Raw genomic sequence first — 14,313 nt, 5'->3', positions numbered from 1 at the left:
TCTTTCATAATTGCAATGATATTTTGTGCATATGTTGCACTTAGAAAAATCTTAAATGTTGTACGGTAATCAAAATATCAAGTGATATTTTTTACTTGCCATAATCTTACAAAAAATAGGTGATCTGGTGTGACAGGTATTTTTGGAGAAAATCTAAGATTTATATCACTAAACTGGCATTTTTAGAATTGTCCATTGTATACACAAGTTTGGAGTGTTTTCAGTGATATGGACAACTTGCAGTTAATGTCACTTGTAGGGAAGGAGTAATACTGTATTTAATAATGCTGAGGTGTTTGCCACAAATTCATGCTGTAGATTGTGCTTTTAGCGCTTTCATCAGGATTTAAACCTGCCATCTTCCAAAGATCATGTTTCAGTTCTGTTGAGATGTCCCAGTGCTTCACACTATCCAGTTCCAGAGGTCTGTTACTATTGCTGTAAAACTGTGGATCAGTTCCTGGAAGTGTTATTGGTGTTGATGCTCATAAGCTTGAGAGGCTGTAAAGCTGTTTCATAGTACTATGCAGTAGTATTGCCTTACCCCTTTCAATAACTGTATATTTATGAATATATAATTTTTTTGTACCTCTTTCATTTGTCTTTTTATGTGCATTTTAGCCTGATTCTCTTTTAATGCATAAGCAGTCTTGTGAGAGAGGTGCGAAATAATGAGCAGAAAGACAAGTACTGCTGATTTATTAATGAAAACTAGCTGCTTATAAAGCAGGATGCAGACGTCTGCGTAGTTCACAGAGACCGCTGGTACAAAGATTTACAGGTGACCTGAGGCCAAACTAGTTCCTTAAAAAACAGGACAGGTTCATACAGAGAACACAGTGACAAATAATGTCTGACATATGAAATAAATAACTTGTTACTTGTACATAATACATGATTGATTAGAAAGACAACATATACAGAGTTTACAATTATGATGATAAATATATATTCCGATCGACCTTAGGTTGTGGAAAGGCAGCGCAGAAAACGTGATGTTCTCCACAGAGAAAGCGTTGAGCGGGGACTTTACAGTACTTCCCAAGACGGAGGTAACGTCTGATTAAACCAGGTATCTGCTGGGGCGACAAAGGGGGGCTCTCTTGATGTCAACTGGAGAGGGTGGTCACCTTCCCCGATGTCCTCTGCAGTGGTTTGTTGGGGTGCCTTCCCGTCAGGTTTCTGGGTCTTCCGGGGACACCCTCGCCTTCTTCCTGTGACCGGGGTTGTTTGAGGGGCTGCTGTATCCTGCAGGAGATCTTGGGGTCCGCCTTTGTTGCCCCCCTCCAGGAATGCGGGTTTGAGACGATCTATTGACACCCAGTCTTCCCGCCCATGGATGGATATTCGGAATACCTTCTTGTTCCTTTCCAGTACAAGGAAAGGTCCCCTGTAGGGCCTAATCAAGGGTAGGCATACGGCATTGTCCCTGACGAAGACGTGGATGGAGGAGGACAGCCCCGGGGGCCATGAAGGGGGAGGTCCTGTTGGTGAATGTCTTTTGGCAGGGGGCGAACCTTCCAACGCTGTCTCGGAGCCTCGGCGTTCCTATGTCGTCCCTGTTCTCTGAGACGAGTTCCCCTGGGATTACCAGAGCCTCCCCGTAGACTTTTTCCGCTGAGGAGGGGTCGCCATTGGCTCTGGGGGCAGTCCTCAACCCGAGGAGGACCCAGGGCAGCTGGTACTTCCAGTTTTCAGAGGAGCAACGAGCCATGAGGGACACCTTCAGAGACCTGTGGAACCTTTCCACCATTTTTTCCATTGGCTGTAGGGTTGTAGGCGGTGGTGCTGTGGTGAGTGGTACCCATTAGACGTGCCAGGGTGTTCCACAGATCGGACAGGAAAGCGCGTCCCCTGTCTGTCGTTATGTTGTCTGGGAAACCGAACTGGCTGATCCAGCTGGAGAGGAGGGCTTCCGCGCATGCACTGGAGGTGGCTTCTTCCACGGGCGTAGCTTCGGGCCACCTGATAGAGCAGTCGATGATTGTCAGTAGGTATCTGGCTCCTCCTGATGGGGGAAGAGGTCCTACTACATCGACGTGGATGTGCCCAAAGCGTCTCTTTGGCTGGGGGAATTCGCCCACTCCCAATTCGGTGTGCCACCCTACTTTACTTGTCTGATCCCCTCCAGGAGGAACTTGAAGTGCCGTACCGTATGGTATGCTGCAAGGAGTTCTCGGTCGAAGGTGCTGTAGCAGGACTCGGCAGGGTTTAGCCTCCTACTGAAGAAGGCAATGGGCTGAGGGGTCCCTCTGGTGACCTGTTCCAGAACTGCTCCACAGGCGATGTTGCTGGCGTCCGTCGTCAGCAGGAGGGGACCGCTGGGGTCCTGGTGGGCCAAAGATGTTGCTTTGGCGAGGGAGGCCTTCGTCAGGAGGAAAGCCTTCTGCTGGTCGGGGCCCCACACTAAGGTCTTTGGACGTCCCTTCAGGATCGCCGTCGGGGGGGGCCATGGTGTGAGCAATCCTCGGGATGAATCTAATGTAGTAGTTGACCATCCCAAGGAATTCTTGTACAGCCCTCATGGAGGTAGGGGTGGGGAACATGTCGATGGCTTCGACCTTCGACGACATTGGGCAGATGCCCTCAGGGGATATCTCGTGGCCCAGGAACTCCACCTTCTTGACACGGAAGGTGCATTTGTCAAACCTGACGACGAGGCCACCCTCCTGCAGGCGCCACTGCAGGACCTTACGGATGTGTCGCAGGTGTTCCTCCCGGGATCTGGAAAAGATAAGGATATTGTCGACGTAGCAGACGCAGAAGTCCAAGTCACCCAGGATGCTGTCCATCAGCCTCTGGAAGGTCGCGCCCGCGTTCCTCAGGCCGAAGGTGGAGAAGGCGAAGATGTAGGACCCGAAAAGCGTGACATTGGCGGTTTTGGGGATGTCCTCCAGAGCTACTGGGACCTGAAAATAAGGTTTAAGTAGGTCCATTTTGGAGAATATCCTGGCCCCGTGGAAAGAGGCCGTCAGGTCCTGCATGTTCAGCAGGGGGTAGTGGTCCGGTTCTGTTGCCAGGTTCAGCCGCCTGTAGTCGCCGCAGGGCCTCCAGGTGCCGTCTGCTTTCTGCACCATGTGAAGAGGGGAAGCCCACGGGCTGGGAGCCGTTTTGCATATGCCCATCCTTTTCATCTCTGCGAAGGCCTTTTTGGCCTCCTGAAGGCGCTGCAGGGGAAGCCGTCAGAACTTCACATGCATCGGGGGCCCTTCGTCTTGATATGGTGGTATATCCCGTATTTGGCAGGAGTCCCGGGCATCTGGCAGAGCTCGGGTTTGAAGACTTCGAGGAACTCCTCCAGGAGGGAACCATACTGGTGGGGCGCGATGGAACAGATGGCGGGCACCCTGGGGCCTGGCGACAAGGGAAGGGACTGACAGGACTGGGTGTCCAGCAGGTGTTTGCGGCCAATATCGACTGCCAGACTGAAGTGGGCGAGTAAATCCCCCTCCCTAGGAGTGGAGTTCTGACATCTGCGATGATGAACTCCCAGCTGTACCTCCGGCCAAGGATGGAGATCAGCAGGAGCTTGGTGCCGTAGGAGAGGATGGGGGACCCGTTTGCGACCGTCAGGCAAGTAGTTGGGTCCGGCAGTCCACTCCTAAAGGTGGAAACACCGAACGCATGGCTCCAGAATCGACCAACATTATCCTGCCGGAGATCGCGTCGCGGACATTGAACCTTACTGGTAAGGGGCCCCCGGGTATTTTTGTTGTTGCTGCCACAGCGGCCTGTGGGGTTGGCCGCCGCTGTCTCCATTTTTTTGAAGGGAAGAAAGGGCAGGGGGCTTCGCACCTTGAGACAGCTCTCCCAAACCTTCGGTGGAAGTAGCATAGCCCCGGCCCTTCCCTCTTCTGCTGGTGGGACGACCTTTTCTGTTCAGTGGAGTTGATGGGCTCTGTGGTGGGGTCCTCTGGCAGGAGGCAGCTGGCGGAGTGTGTGGGTGTGGTCACCCGCTTGGCTGCCTTTGTGGAGTCCATCAGCTGCTGCACCAACCTGATTAGGTCTTCAACCGGCAGGGTGTACGCATCTGTGATCTGCCCACGGACCTCCGGCAGTAGCTGCCGCAGGAAGATTTCCCTCGACAGACTGATTTCCTTGCGCCTGCCGCTGCTGTCAGTCTCAGGGGGGAGGAGGAGGAGGTCCTGGAGGGCGTGCCACACTTCCAAGAGGTTTCCCTCCTGATGAGGGTTGAGGGCACGGGCAGTTCTCTCGGAGACCAGCAGGGAGCAGGTCTTGACGAGAGTGGATTTCAGTTCTTGGAAGGTGGTGGGAACCGACATCGTCATCAACCAAGGGGCGATCTTCTTATAAATCTCCTCCGGGAGGGCGTTATTGGCGATGTCCGCCTTCAACACCTCGTCACTCAGGCCTGCTGTTCTGAATTGCCCCTCAGCCCTGTAGAACCAAGACGCTGTGTTCTCCCTGGTGAATGGCGGCAGCCTTATGTTAAGGGCCGTCTTTGGTTGGTCCATCAGGGGGGCCATCTCATATCTCATGGGGCGGTAGTACCGGTGTGGAGGTGCATGCGGGAGGGGGTTGCGAAGGAGGTGTCTGCCTCCGAGAGGTTCGCGGTAATTTGCATGTGGCTGGGAATGTCTCCGTCCATGCTCTCTTCGCACTCTCACTTGGGAGTGTGGGAACACTCATGCCAATACACGCTGGAGGAGCGTGCCGTGTGGGTCCGCTAATGACGTTGGCGACATGCCGACAAGGGTCGGCAAACGCTTTGTTAGAGCGCCTTAGTTAGTCCGTTAGGGGCGTGGATTAGGTTCATTGGGCCAAGACTTAGTCACCGTTTGGGTCCGTTAATGGCTTCTGGGAACCACTCCGGGGTCACCACTGTTGCGAAATAATGAGTAGAAAGACAAGTACTGCTGATTTATTGATGAAAACTAGCTGCTTTTAAAGCGGGATGCGGACGTCTGCGTAGTTCGCAGAGACCACTGGTACAAAGATGTACAGGTGACGTGAGGTCAAACTAGTTCCTTAAAAAACAGGACAGGTTCATACAGAGAACTTAGTGATAAACAATGTCTGACATACGAAATAAGTAACTTGTTACTTGTACATAATACATGATTGCTTAGAAAGACAACTTATGCACAGTTTACAATTATGATGACAAATATATGTTCCGATCGACCTTAGGTTGTGGAAAGGCACAGAGAACATGTTGAGCGGGGACTTTACAGTCTTTTCTTTTGAAATTCCCTTACCAAGTAAATAACTTTTAGGCATTTTCTATTTGAATGTTTTCACAGTTTAATATAATAATAATAATAAATACTGTATAGCAGTTTTGCTTGCATTTTGGTGTTATTTGATATAAGAAAAATCCTTTCTTTTTTCATGGGTCTGGTAGCACTGAAAATAGGTTGCAAGTATCGTTATTCCATATTTTGAGAGCTCTTTGAATATGTGAATATCTATCAACAAACCTCATACTGTGTACCAATATCATATATACCTACTAGGATTTTTGGTCAGATGAAATGCTTTCTTGTCAATTCAGTTGCACAGTACAGTATCTGTATCTAAGCCCAAAGACCAATTTCTTGAAGAAAATTTCAAGTTGCTGGTAAGCAGTAACTGTTGCTCCTGGACAACTTGAATTCTTAATTGAAGTGCAACAAAATGCTAAGCATTTTTTTATTTCCATTTTTACATGAATTAAATTGTTGGGTGTTTCTTGCCTGATTTCATTATGATCATCATGAAATTTGCTTTGCACAAGTAAGGCCAGGCTTGGGATTTTAGAACACAGCAATTTTGGGAAACGTACACATTCAAGAAGACATTTAAAATGCAACTACATCATGTAAAATACCAAGAATGGCTCTCCATTTCATAATGCTGTACTGAATTGGACAGAAGATAAAAGATCTTTTTAAGACTAGCCACTTATACTGTATATTACTATAATCATAATAGTTTTGTAAGTTCACATTCAAAATTAAGTAGCAATGGGTCTGTCAGTTACTTTGGCTTGACAATAAATACTGATACATTGAATTTTGATCTTTGTAATTAGCCTGTTTCTTCTAAAATTTCATTAAGAGAATGTATTTTATTTCTTACAGAATTTTATCAATGAAGCTGAAACTCTGCTGAATTCCTCACCAACACGTAGTATTGGTGGTACTCCAGGTGTTATTGGAGCCCAGGAAGTTTACAGGTAATCTATTTTCTATGTAGATATTTTAGTTCTCCCAGGCTAAAATTGTGCACTTAAGAGTCTTACGGATTTGTAATTTTTTCTTTATGCAGAAGTCATTACCGTCATTGTTGTTACTGGCTTCTTATGAGGCTTCTTCACCCAACTCCTTTTTTAACTTATGCAGTTTCTGCATGAATTCTTCTGTAGTCCAACTTTCATCTCTGCCATTTTTTCATATTCTACACTTTACCATTGGTTATCATCTTGTTGCTTCCATATCTACCACAACAAATTATGTTTATCCTTCTCATGCCTAGCTCAAACCATATCATCCTTTCACATTTCAATTGTTTTTTAGCCTCTACCTCCTTGTTTGTGATATAAGCTTCCCTGTGTACTCTCGGAACGAATCTTTTTTTTTTTTTTTTTTGTAGCCACCTTCTTCATTATCTCTTCCATTTTTATTTCATGTCCCCATGTGTCTCCTCATGCCTACTGGTTTCTCAAACCCCTCAGAATCAAACAAACCATCTCGCGTATTCTCTGCAAACAACTCGGTAAACGTACCCTTACTCTTCCTATTCCTTCTTATAGGCTTCCTTTTATGTTCCACCAACACTAGTTGTTTATCTCCCCAATTTATATCTTCTATTTCTTCACTCCTTTTCCCTTTCCTCCCTTAATAACTTCCCAGTGGGATGCTCTGTTTTGTATTTCGGTGGTTCTCTCCATCTTCTGAGCTCGTTATAATGCGCTTGTATTGCCCTTAAATTTCCTTCTTCATTCCTGTCTTCTAGCACATAACTCAATCCATTAGACCAAACTGTTTTCACTACATACGGACCTTCATACTTCTCACGCATCTTACTCACTGTCAATCTTCCCTTCTCAACAACTTCCTTCAACACCCTATCACCCACTCTGAAACTCTTAAACCTTGCAATTGCCTGCCTCCACACATCCCACTCATCTTCATTCAAATCCATCCTCGCTCTCATGTACCTCTCGTAATTCATTACATACTCACTTGGAGGTACAGTATGCCAGTGCTTTTATGCACTGACCCATTGTACATCGCTACCACTCTTCATAACAGCAAATCCCCTTCATTCTCTCTCTGTTAACATTTGTAACGTCTTGCTCAAAGTCCTTTATGGTTCACTCTGCCAACCCATTCTCACTCAGCATGTATGGAGTGTAACTACATGCTCGATACCCCATTCTGTTGCATAGAAAAGCACATGTCTTTTACATCTATCATAAATTTCTACTCCTTTTTTTATCCTTTCATTGATTGTATGCTCTGATATAAATGTACCAGTAGTCCACCAATCTCATATCTGACCTCAGAATCTGGTATTTTACGTAAGTAGCAGAAATGTTTTACTTCTTCCAGTGTCTGCCTCTCTATCATAACATTATTCACTTCCTCCAGGTCTTCACTATTGGCACTTCTTGTACTTACAAGCCTTCAAATATCCTTTATTCTTATTAACTTCTGCATCCTAAACATTTCCATTTTTATCCATGTACGCTCAGCAAGGAAAGTGAGGATACAGTTTTTTAAAATCTTCGGACATATGTTGCTCAATAATGCGACATCTGGCAACTTTAGAAATGGGAGGAGCTTCCGTCTTATTGTGTTTGTTTTTTACTTGACCTCCTATAACTTTCAATCATATTCTACAATTCTGAAATCATTGATACTTAAATGTAGTAGTAAGTTTTACAGTATTCGTTCAAGTTGTAATTTGCAATGACAGTTCTGAGCAAAATAAACATTTTTTCGACATAACTTGCCAAGCAACCTTACACAAATGAATTTGACACCACATTGAACGGAATGCTTGCATAATCAGAAACGCGATCTTCCATAATGAAATCAAGAGTTAAATTTGAGCAATGTCCAACGAAAAGGAACGAATGCATTGTTATGATGAGAGAGAGAGAGAGAGAGAGAGAGAGAGAGAGAGAGAGAGAGAGAGAGAGAGAGAGAGCTGTTGTGTAAGCCTAGGCCTATATGTACTGTCGAGCTACTCATTTCATTATTTTTTTTTTTTAGAGATTGAGCGATACTATATTTGTAAAGTATGTTTTAGCAATGGAGAGAGAGAGAGAGAGAGAGAGAGAGAGAGAGAGAGAGAGAGAGAGAGAGAGAGAGAGAGAGAGAGAGAGAGAGAGAGAGAGTGAGTTGCTGTTGTGTAAGCCTAGACCTATCGGTAGAGCTACTCATTTCATTATTTTTTTTCTTTTAGAGATTGAGCTATACTATATTTGTATAGTATGTTTTAGCAATGGAGAGAGAGAGAAACTATGGCAACGTCAAGAAACATCCAGTTACTTGTGTTTTCCCCCCGAAGCTCCCGCGCTGCCCTTCACATCATAGAGAACGCTCTTGTGGATTTAAATAGATTTGGTCAACCTACCCTAGGTGTCACAACATTTACTGACATTAATTCCAGCTGACTTTTAACACCGTGAAATACAAACATGAATGTGTAAAAATTAAAGAAATTATCATTACCTCGTATGATGATGCAATAATAAGCCTGTTCATAACGGAAAACGAGTCAATATTGCCGTTCTGATGAATAGTACTACACCGAGATATCCACATACTATCTTTTAGATCTCTATGAACGAAGTCATCTGAGAAATTCTGATTACTTCGGACATGCATGGTGTTTTTAAGTATCTGAACGTTTTTGTTTTGCAGATTTAACATATATGATATAATTTGCATTGTATTTTCATATTCTAGAGTAAATTAACTGAGATTATGTGTTTTCTGTAAGAAAAAAATTGAAATTCGATGAACAAAATCTAATGAAAACTGTATCCTCACTTTTCTCGCCGAGTGTACATTTGATTTCTGGTATAGTTATATCTCATCCGCAGTACCAACATGACCACTATCTGTAACCTGTTTTATTCTTACAATGATTTTCAGCTGTTTCTTCAGTCAGATCATCTGTCTTTTAAACAGGTTTGATAAGTCTTCATTTGTTTTCATTTTTAGTACTGGGTTATTCTTTGGACATATCTGCCACTGTTTTTACTCCAGACTTTATGCCATGATAGAGTATCATCTTGCTCAGTGCGTCTTTCAGATACTCTGTCTTTATAATACCCATTTAATTGATTGTCTTGGAATTTAGTTCAGTTTTTTCTCAAGATCCACAAACATGTAATATGACTTTTTCCTTCTACATTGTACAGTAAGTTCCAAAAGTGAAGCTACAAATTTCAAAATTGATCGTACTTCGTTAGAAACTCGTGGGGTTGCCAGTTAGTATATTTTATTCCACTTATTGTCATCCTCTTTATCTGATAATAAGTATCAGTGATTAACTGTAGAACCACAGAAGGTATTTCCCCAGTGAATGGTCAGTCTTAGTTCAATAATTGTTTATTAAAAAAAAAAAAGAAGAATTCCCCCCCCAAAAAAAGAATTTCCCCGTAGAAACATCTGCGGCTCTCAATGTGTGATATCGAGTGTTCACCATTGACTGGCAGCAGGAACCGAGTGCATAAGCATTGGCCTAATGTGATTTGTAAATTAACTTTCTACTTTTATAGCGTCATATCGAAAGTTGTTATGATTTCCTTTCATAAAGCACAGAGAAGTTTAGCATCTGATTGAATGAAATATAAATAGGACACAAGTTGGTGTTAAAAAAAAAAAGAACGAAATCCAAGTTATATGCGCGATTAGCACGTCTACATGGTTAGGCCTATTTCAAAAATCAAGGAAGTATATTTTCCAGCTTGTTATTTAATAAATTGAGTAGTTTGGATATCTAGATGGGTGTAAACACGGTTTCCCATTAATTAGGTTTCGTTATCAAGTCGGGGGGAAATGAGGAAGTCTAGGCCTAAGGTAATTCAGGGGAAGTGAGGAAGTCTAGACCTAAGTTGGGAAAGTGAGGAAGTCTAGGCCTAAGTCAAGTCAGGGGAAGTGAGGAAGTCTGGGTCTAAGCCAAGGCAGGGAAAGTGAGAAGTCTAGACCTAAGCCAAACCAGGGGAAGTAAGGGAGTCTAGGCTTAAGTCAAGTCAGGAGAAGTGAGGAAGTCTATGCCAAATTCAAGTCCGGGGAAGTGAGGAAGTCTAGACCTAAGCCAAGGCAGAGGAAGTGAGGAAGTCAGATAGATGAATTTTCAGTTGTTTTCGGTCAGTCTTGGTGGATTATAGACTTGAATGATTTGGGAACACTTATTATTTGGAGAAGCCCTCTGTATTGTTAACGGAAAACCTGTTTGCAATCAAGTTTACCCTTTCAATAGTGGTTACTTTCTGTCAGTTATTGCAAACATAAGAAGCAAGGAACTGATTTACCTGTTTATTCAATATTACTGGCTGGCGATGGGGGAATTGGGTCAAAGTCCCCCCCCAACCCTAGTAGGACACGGCTGGTGATTCATAGGTTGGGTAGATAATGTTACGTTTGTGTCGTGGGTCGAAACCAAAGCCACAGCTGAAGTAGAGTCCGAATGGTCGTGTCCTAAAAGCTAAAATCAGAACTACCAACCACACCCAACTTCTCTGTTGAATCTAGGTGCATTCATGATTGATGTTACGGAGATTTTCCCTTTATATTCTATTGATACTTGCATGGTTTTATGCATCTTCACTAAAATAACTGATAATACACTATGATATTAAATATTTGTTTCCACATTGCTCAAAATATACAATGGTAATGTTGGTAATCCTGTGTTGAACGAAAATTTCAAATTGTTTCGTGTCTGTAGTTTGAAGTAATTACTGTACAGTACTTTGAAATAATTACTGTTACCGTAATTTTTTCTTATGATTGTTATAAATATCATAGATTTGACATTTGTGCGTCATATGTTAGCTTTATTTTGCTTGATGGAGCTTTCAATGTAAAAAAAAAAAAAATAGTTTTTCAGCTACGTGTTATAGTTGCCAGTTAGTGAATTTCGAACGAAATCCTCTGAAATTTGTAGCTTCACTTTTGGAACTTACTGTACCTAGCCTGTATTTGCCTCGTATGAACATGCTGCAGAAATCAGATTTTTCCTCCGAGTCATTAAATCTCGTAATACCTCTACATTTCCTCCAGCGCCTTTAATACTTCCACACTGTTCTATTGTTTTTTCTCTATACTTTATACATTGCTGTGTACAGTATCTAGTTCATTTTTATAACATTATTGTCGATTGATTGATTATGAAATTTAGGTTTTGAAGACCAAGCGCCGGATAACATTATTGTTCCTTTTTATAACGTTTTTGTAACTAAGTTCGGTATACCTTAGTTTAACCAGACCACTGAGCTGATTAACAGCTCTCCTAGGGCTGGCCCGAAGGATTAGATTTATTTTACGTGACTAAGAACCAATTGGTTACCTAACAATGGGACCTACAGCTTATTGTGGAATCCAAACCACATTATAATGAGAAATGAATTTCTATCACCAGAAATAAATTCCTCTTATTCGTCATTGGCCGGTCGAAGATTCAAACTCGCGGCCAGCAGAGTGCTAGCTAAGAATGGAACCCACCCGCCCAACGAGGAACTACACATTATTGTAACTTTTTTTCACTCGTAGCCCATTCATTCTGTATATTTTCAAATAAAATGCAAATAAGTAACAATTATAGTTGTACCTGTATATTTGAAAAACTGATATTAATAATCATTTTAGGCTCTTACTGTAAAGCTAATATTTTAACCCTTAATGGACAGGCATGATCACATGAGGATCTATAACAGGTTTTGAGTGATGGACAGGCTAACTCATACTTATCAATACAGTATTGCACGCCATATGATTTGGATGAATTTAGCGGGAAAGATGTTCATGTCACTTCAATGGTCCCTAAATGACTTATGGTAACTGTAGTAGCTCAGCACAGGACAGAAGGGGTCAGTGTGCCTCGAGACTTGATGGGGAATGTATTGCCCCTCTCTATCTCATGATGTCTTCTTATTTATTTGCTCATAAATATACCCAGGGGTTGCTGTTGTTTTAGTTCTCATCTTTTATGATAGTATGTCAGCTATAATTGTAATTTTACAAAGAAAAGTGCAAAGAAGTATTAGAAAAAACATTTATACCTCACAAAAAGGTACTGCATCTCCCCATCTCGGTAAATCTCGTAAATATTTTATAATAAATAAATGTACTCGGAATTTGTTACCGATTTTAGTTCTTATCTGTTTGATATTGTGTGAGCTGTAATTATAATTTTTTACAAAATTAAATAAAATAATTAGAAAAACATGTATAATTGTAAAATAAGCATATTTTTATGGGTCTCTAGGAAAAGAGACCCCTCGTGCAGGGTTGTAAATATTCACTTTCAACTTCCCACAGAAGGTAAAGAAAATTCTTTAGGTTTTTTCTTACACCATGTGCATTTGCATATCTTTCTCTTTCCATTGAAGTGTTTTTTTCTTGAATTGGCCAACCTTAAAGTTTGCCCGGTCAGGGGGTGTGTTAATATATATTTAGAGCCTGTTCCTTACAGGTTAACAAACAGTACTTTCTTCTGCAATTTAATATACCTTTCTTTTTCCCGTTTATTTATCATTGTATATTTTTTGCTTTCAGAGATCCAAGAATGAGGCGTCTTCAACAGAAACAAGCTGAGCAAGCTGCAGCAAAGAATCCAGGGCCTGAAAAGTTGACGTTCAAAGAAAAGATGAAAATGTTTGCTATGGAAACTGGAGAAGGAGAAACCCCGAAAGACAAAGTTAAAATTAGTCGAGCACAGAGAGATATTGAACACTGAAGTGACAGTGGCAGTTGTTTTCTATTTTTTAATTCAGTGCTGCTGAGCATTTTAAGTTGTTTCACTCAGTTAAAGTTTTATGTTTACTTCCATTTTAGTAAATAGGAACTTTGCATAATGTATAAAGCCAATGAAAAAAAAAGTCAAGTGCATGCAAATTACTTTTTCCAATTGTGGCTTAACAAACCAATTTCCAAAACCATGTACAGTACAGTGCATTTTTATTTTTGCATAGTTGAAAGTTTTATTACAGTGCAGAACACCAAATACAGATGTATCTGGTTTTTATTTTTTCTTGTATTTACAAAGCTGTCATTGTTATTGAGTCATTTTACTTGGCAGCTTCCTTAACATTAAATACATGTAAATTAGTAGCCTGCTTATTATATACATCAGAGGGTACAAGTACAAATTGTAAAAAGTGACTTGATTTATGGGCCATTGTTGTTAGAGGTTTTATTGGCCAATGCTGTCACTAACATGCTTGAAACTCAGAATTTTGTTTGATATACATTGTATAGATAGCAAGTTTACATATGCCTTTCAATTTTTTTTTAAAGACGATATTGATGTTTGTTGGGATACATACTAGACATGCCTACCATTCTGACCAAATTCTAGTATTCATAAATATAAATTTTTACTCAAATGTTCATTTCATATAGTATTTTGGCTATGAACCCTCTTCTTCTCCCCTTTCCTATATATGTACATATGTAAAGCGTGTGGGGGGATTGTGGTGGTCGGTCACCCCTTCATACTTGACAGAGGCTTGCACCTTTGCTTTTATAAATATATATATTCTGTATAATTTTGAGAAACCATGGACTCATTTTCCTATTGTTCCATTTTGGAAAATAAGTTTAATGGAATTAAACAAAGGGTTCAGTAATTGTAATCCTATGTCACAATAATTAGATAGAAATTATTTCATTTAATTACTGTCTTAATTGAAAATATATTACTGTACATTGTTATTTTATGATGTTATTTTAAACATTGTATGGTTGGCTGGGGTATTTGGAATAGAAGATTAGCAGTGTCTGTGATAAAGGTATGCTCCAGTCAGCCTTCACTCATTTTACACAATACATCAACACAAGAATATTGTTTTACTCATCCTTATTGGTTTTCTATTTGAATCTCTACTCACTTACTGAGCATGAACTCAGCTTGGCCTTAAGTAGATTCTCTAGCTTTACCTGCTCTTTTTTCACTCCTTGGCCTCTTAAGTAGATGCTCTAGCTTCACTTGCTTTTTTTTCACTCCTTGGCCTGTAAAGTAGATGCTCTAGCTTTACCTGCTCGTTTGTCACTCCTTGGCCTGTTAGATTTGACCATAAGGTGATGAACTATGCATGGCCTTGAATACATTTCTGGACACTCATAGAAA

General features: G+C 41.6%; 1 protein-coding gene across 1 annotated transcript in view; it reads left to right on the top strand.

Annotated features, from left to right (window-relative positions):
- Window positions 1–14,026, top strand: part of cno (adherens junction formation factor afadin) — a 696,676-nt gene extending 682,650 nt beyond the window's left edge. Inside the window, 2 exon segments of the mRNA XM_067122056.1 lie at window positions 6,084–6,178; window positions 12,741–14,026. Of these exon segments, the coding sequence (XP_066978157.1) occupies window positions 6,084–6,178; window positions 12,741–12,921 (276 nt within the window). The 3' untranslated portion in view covers window positions 12,922–14,026.
- The last annotated feature ends 287 nt before the right edge of the window (window positions 14,027–14,313 follow it).

Source organism: Macrobrachium rosenbergii, chromosome 2 (assembly GCF_040412425.1).
Source record: "Macrobrachium rosenbergii isolate ZJJX-2024 chromosome 2, ASM4041242v1, whole genome shotgun sequence".
NCBI lineage: Eukaryota > Metazoa > Arthropoda > Malacostraca > Decapoda > Palaemonidae > Macrobrachium > Macrobrachium rosenbergii.
This window is presented reverse-complemented; position numbering and strand designations above follow the sequence as displayed.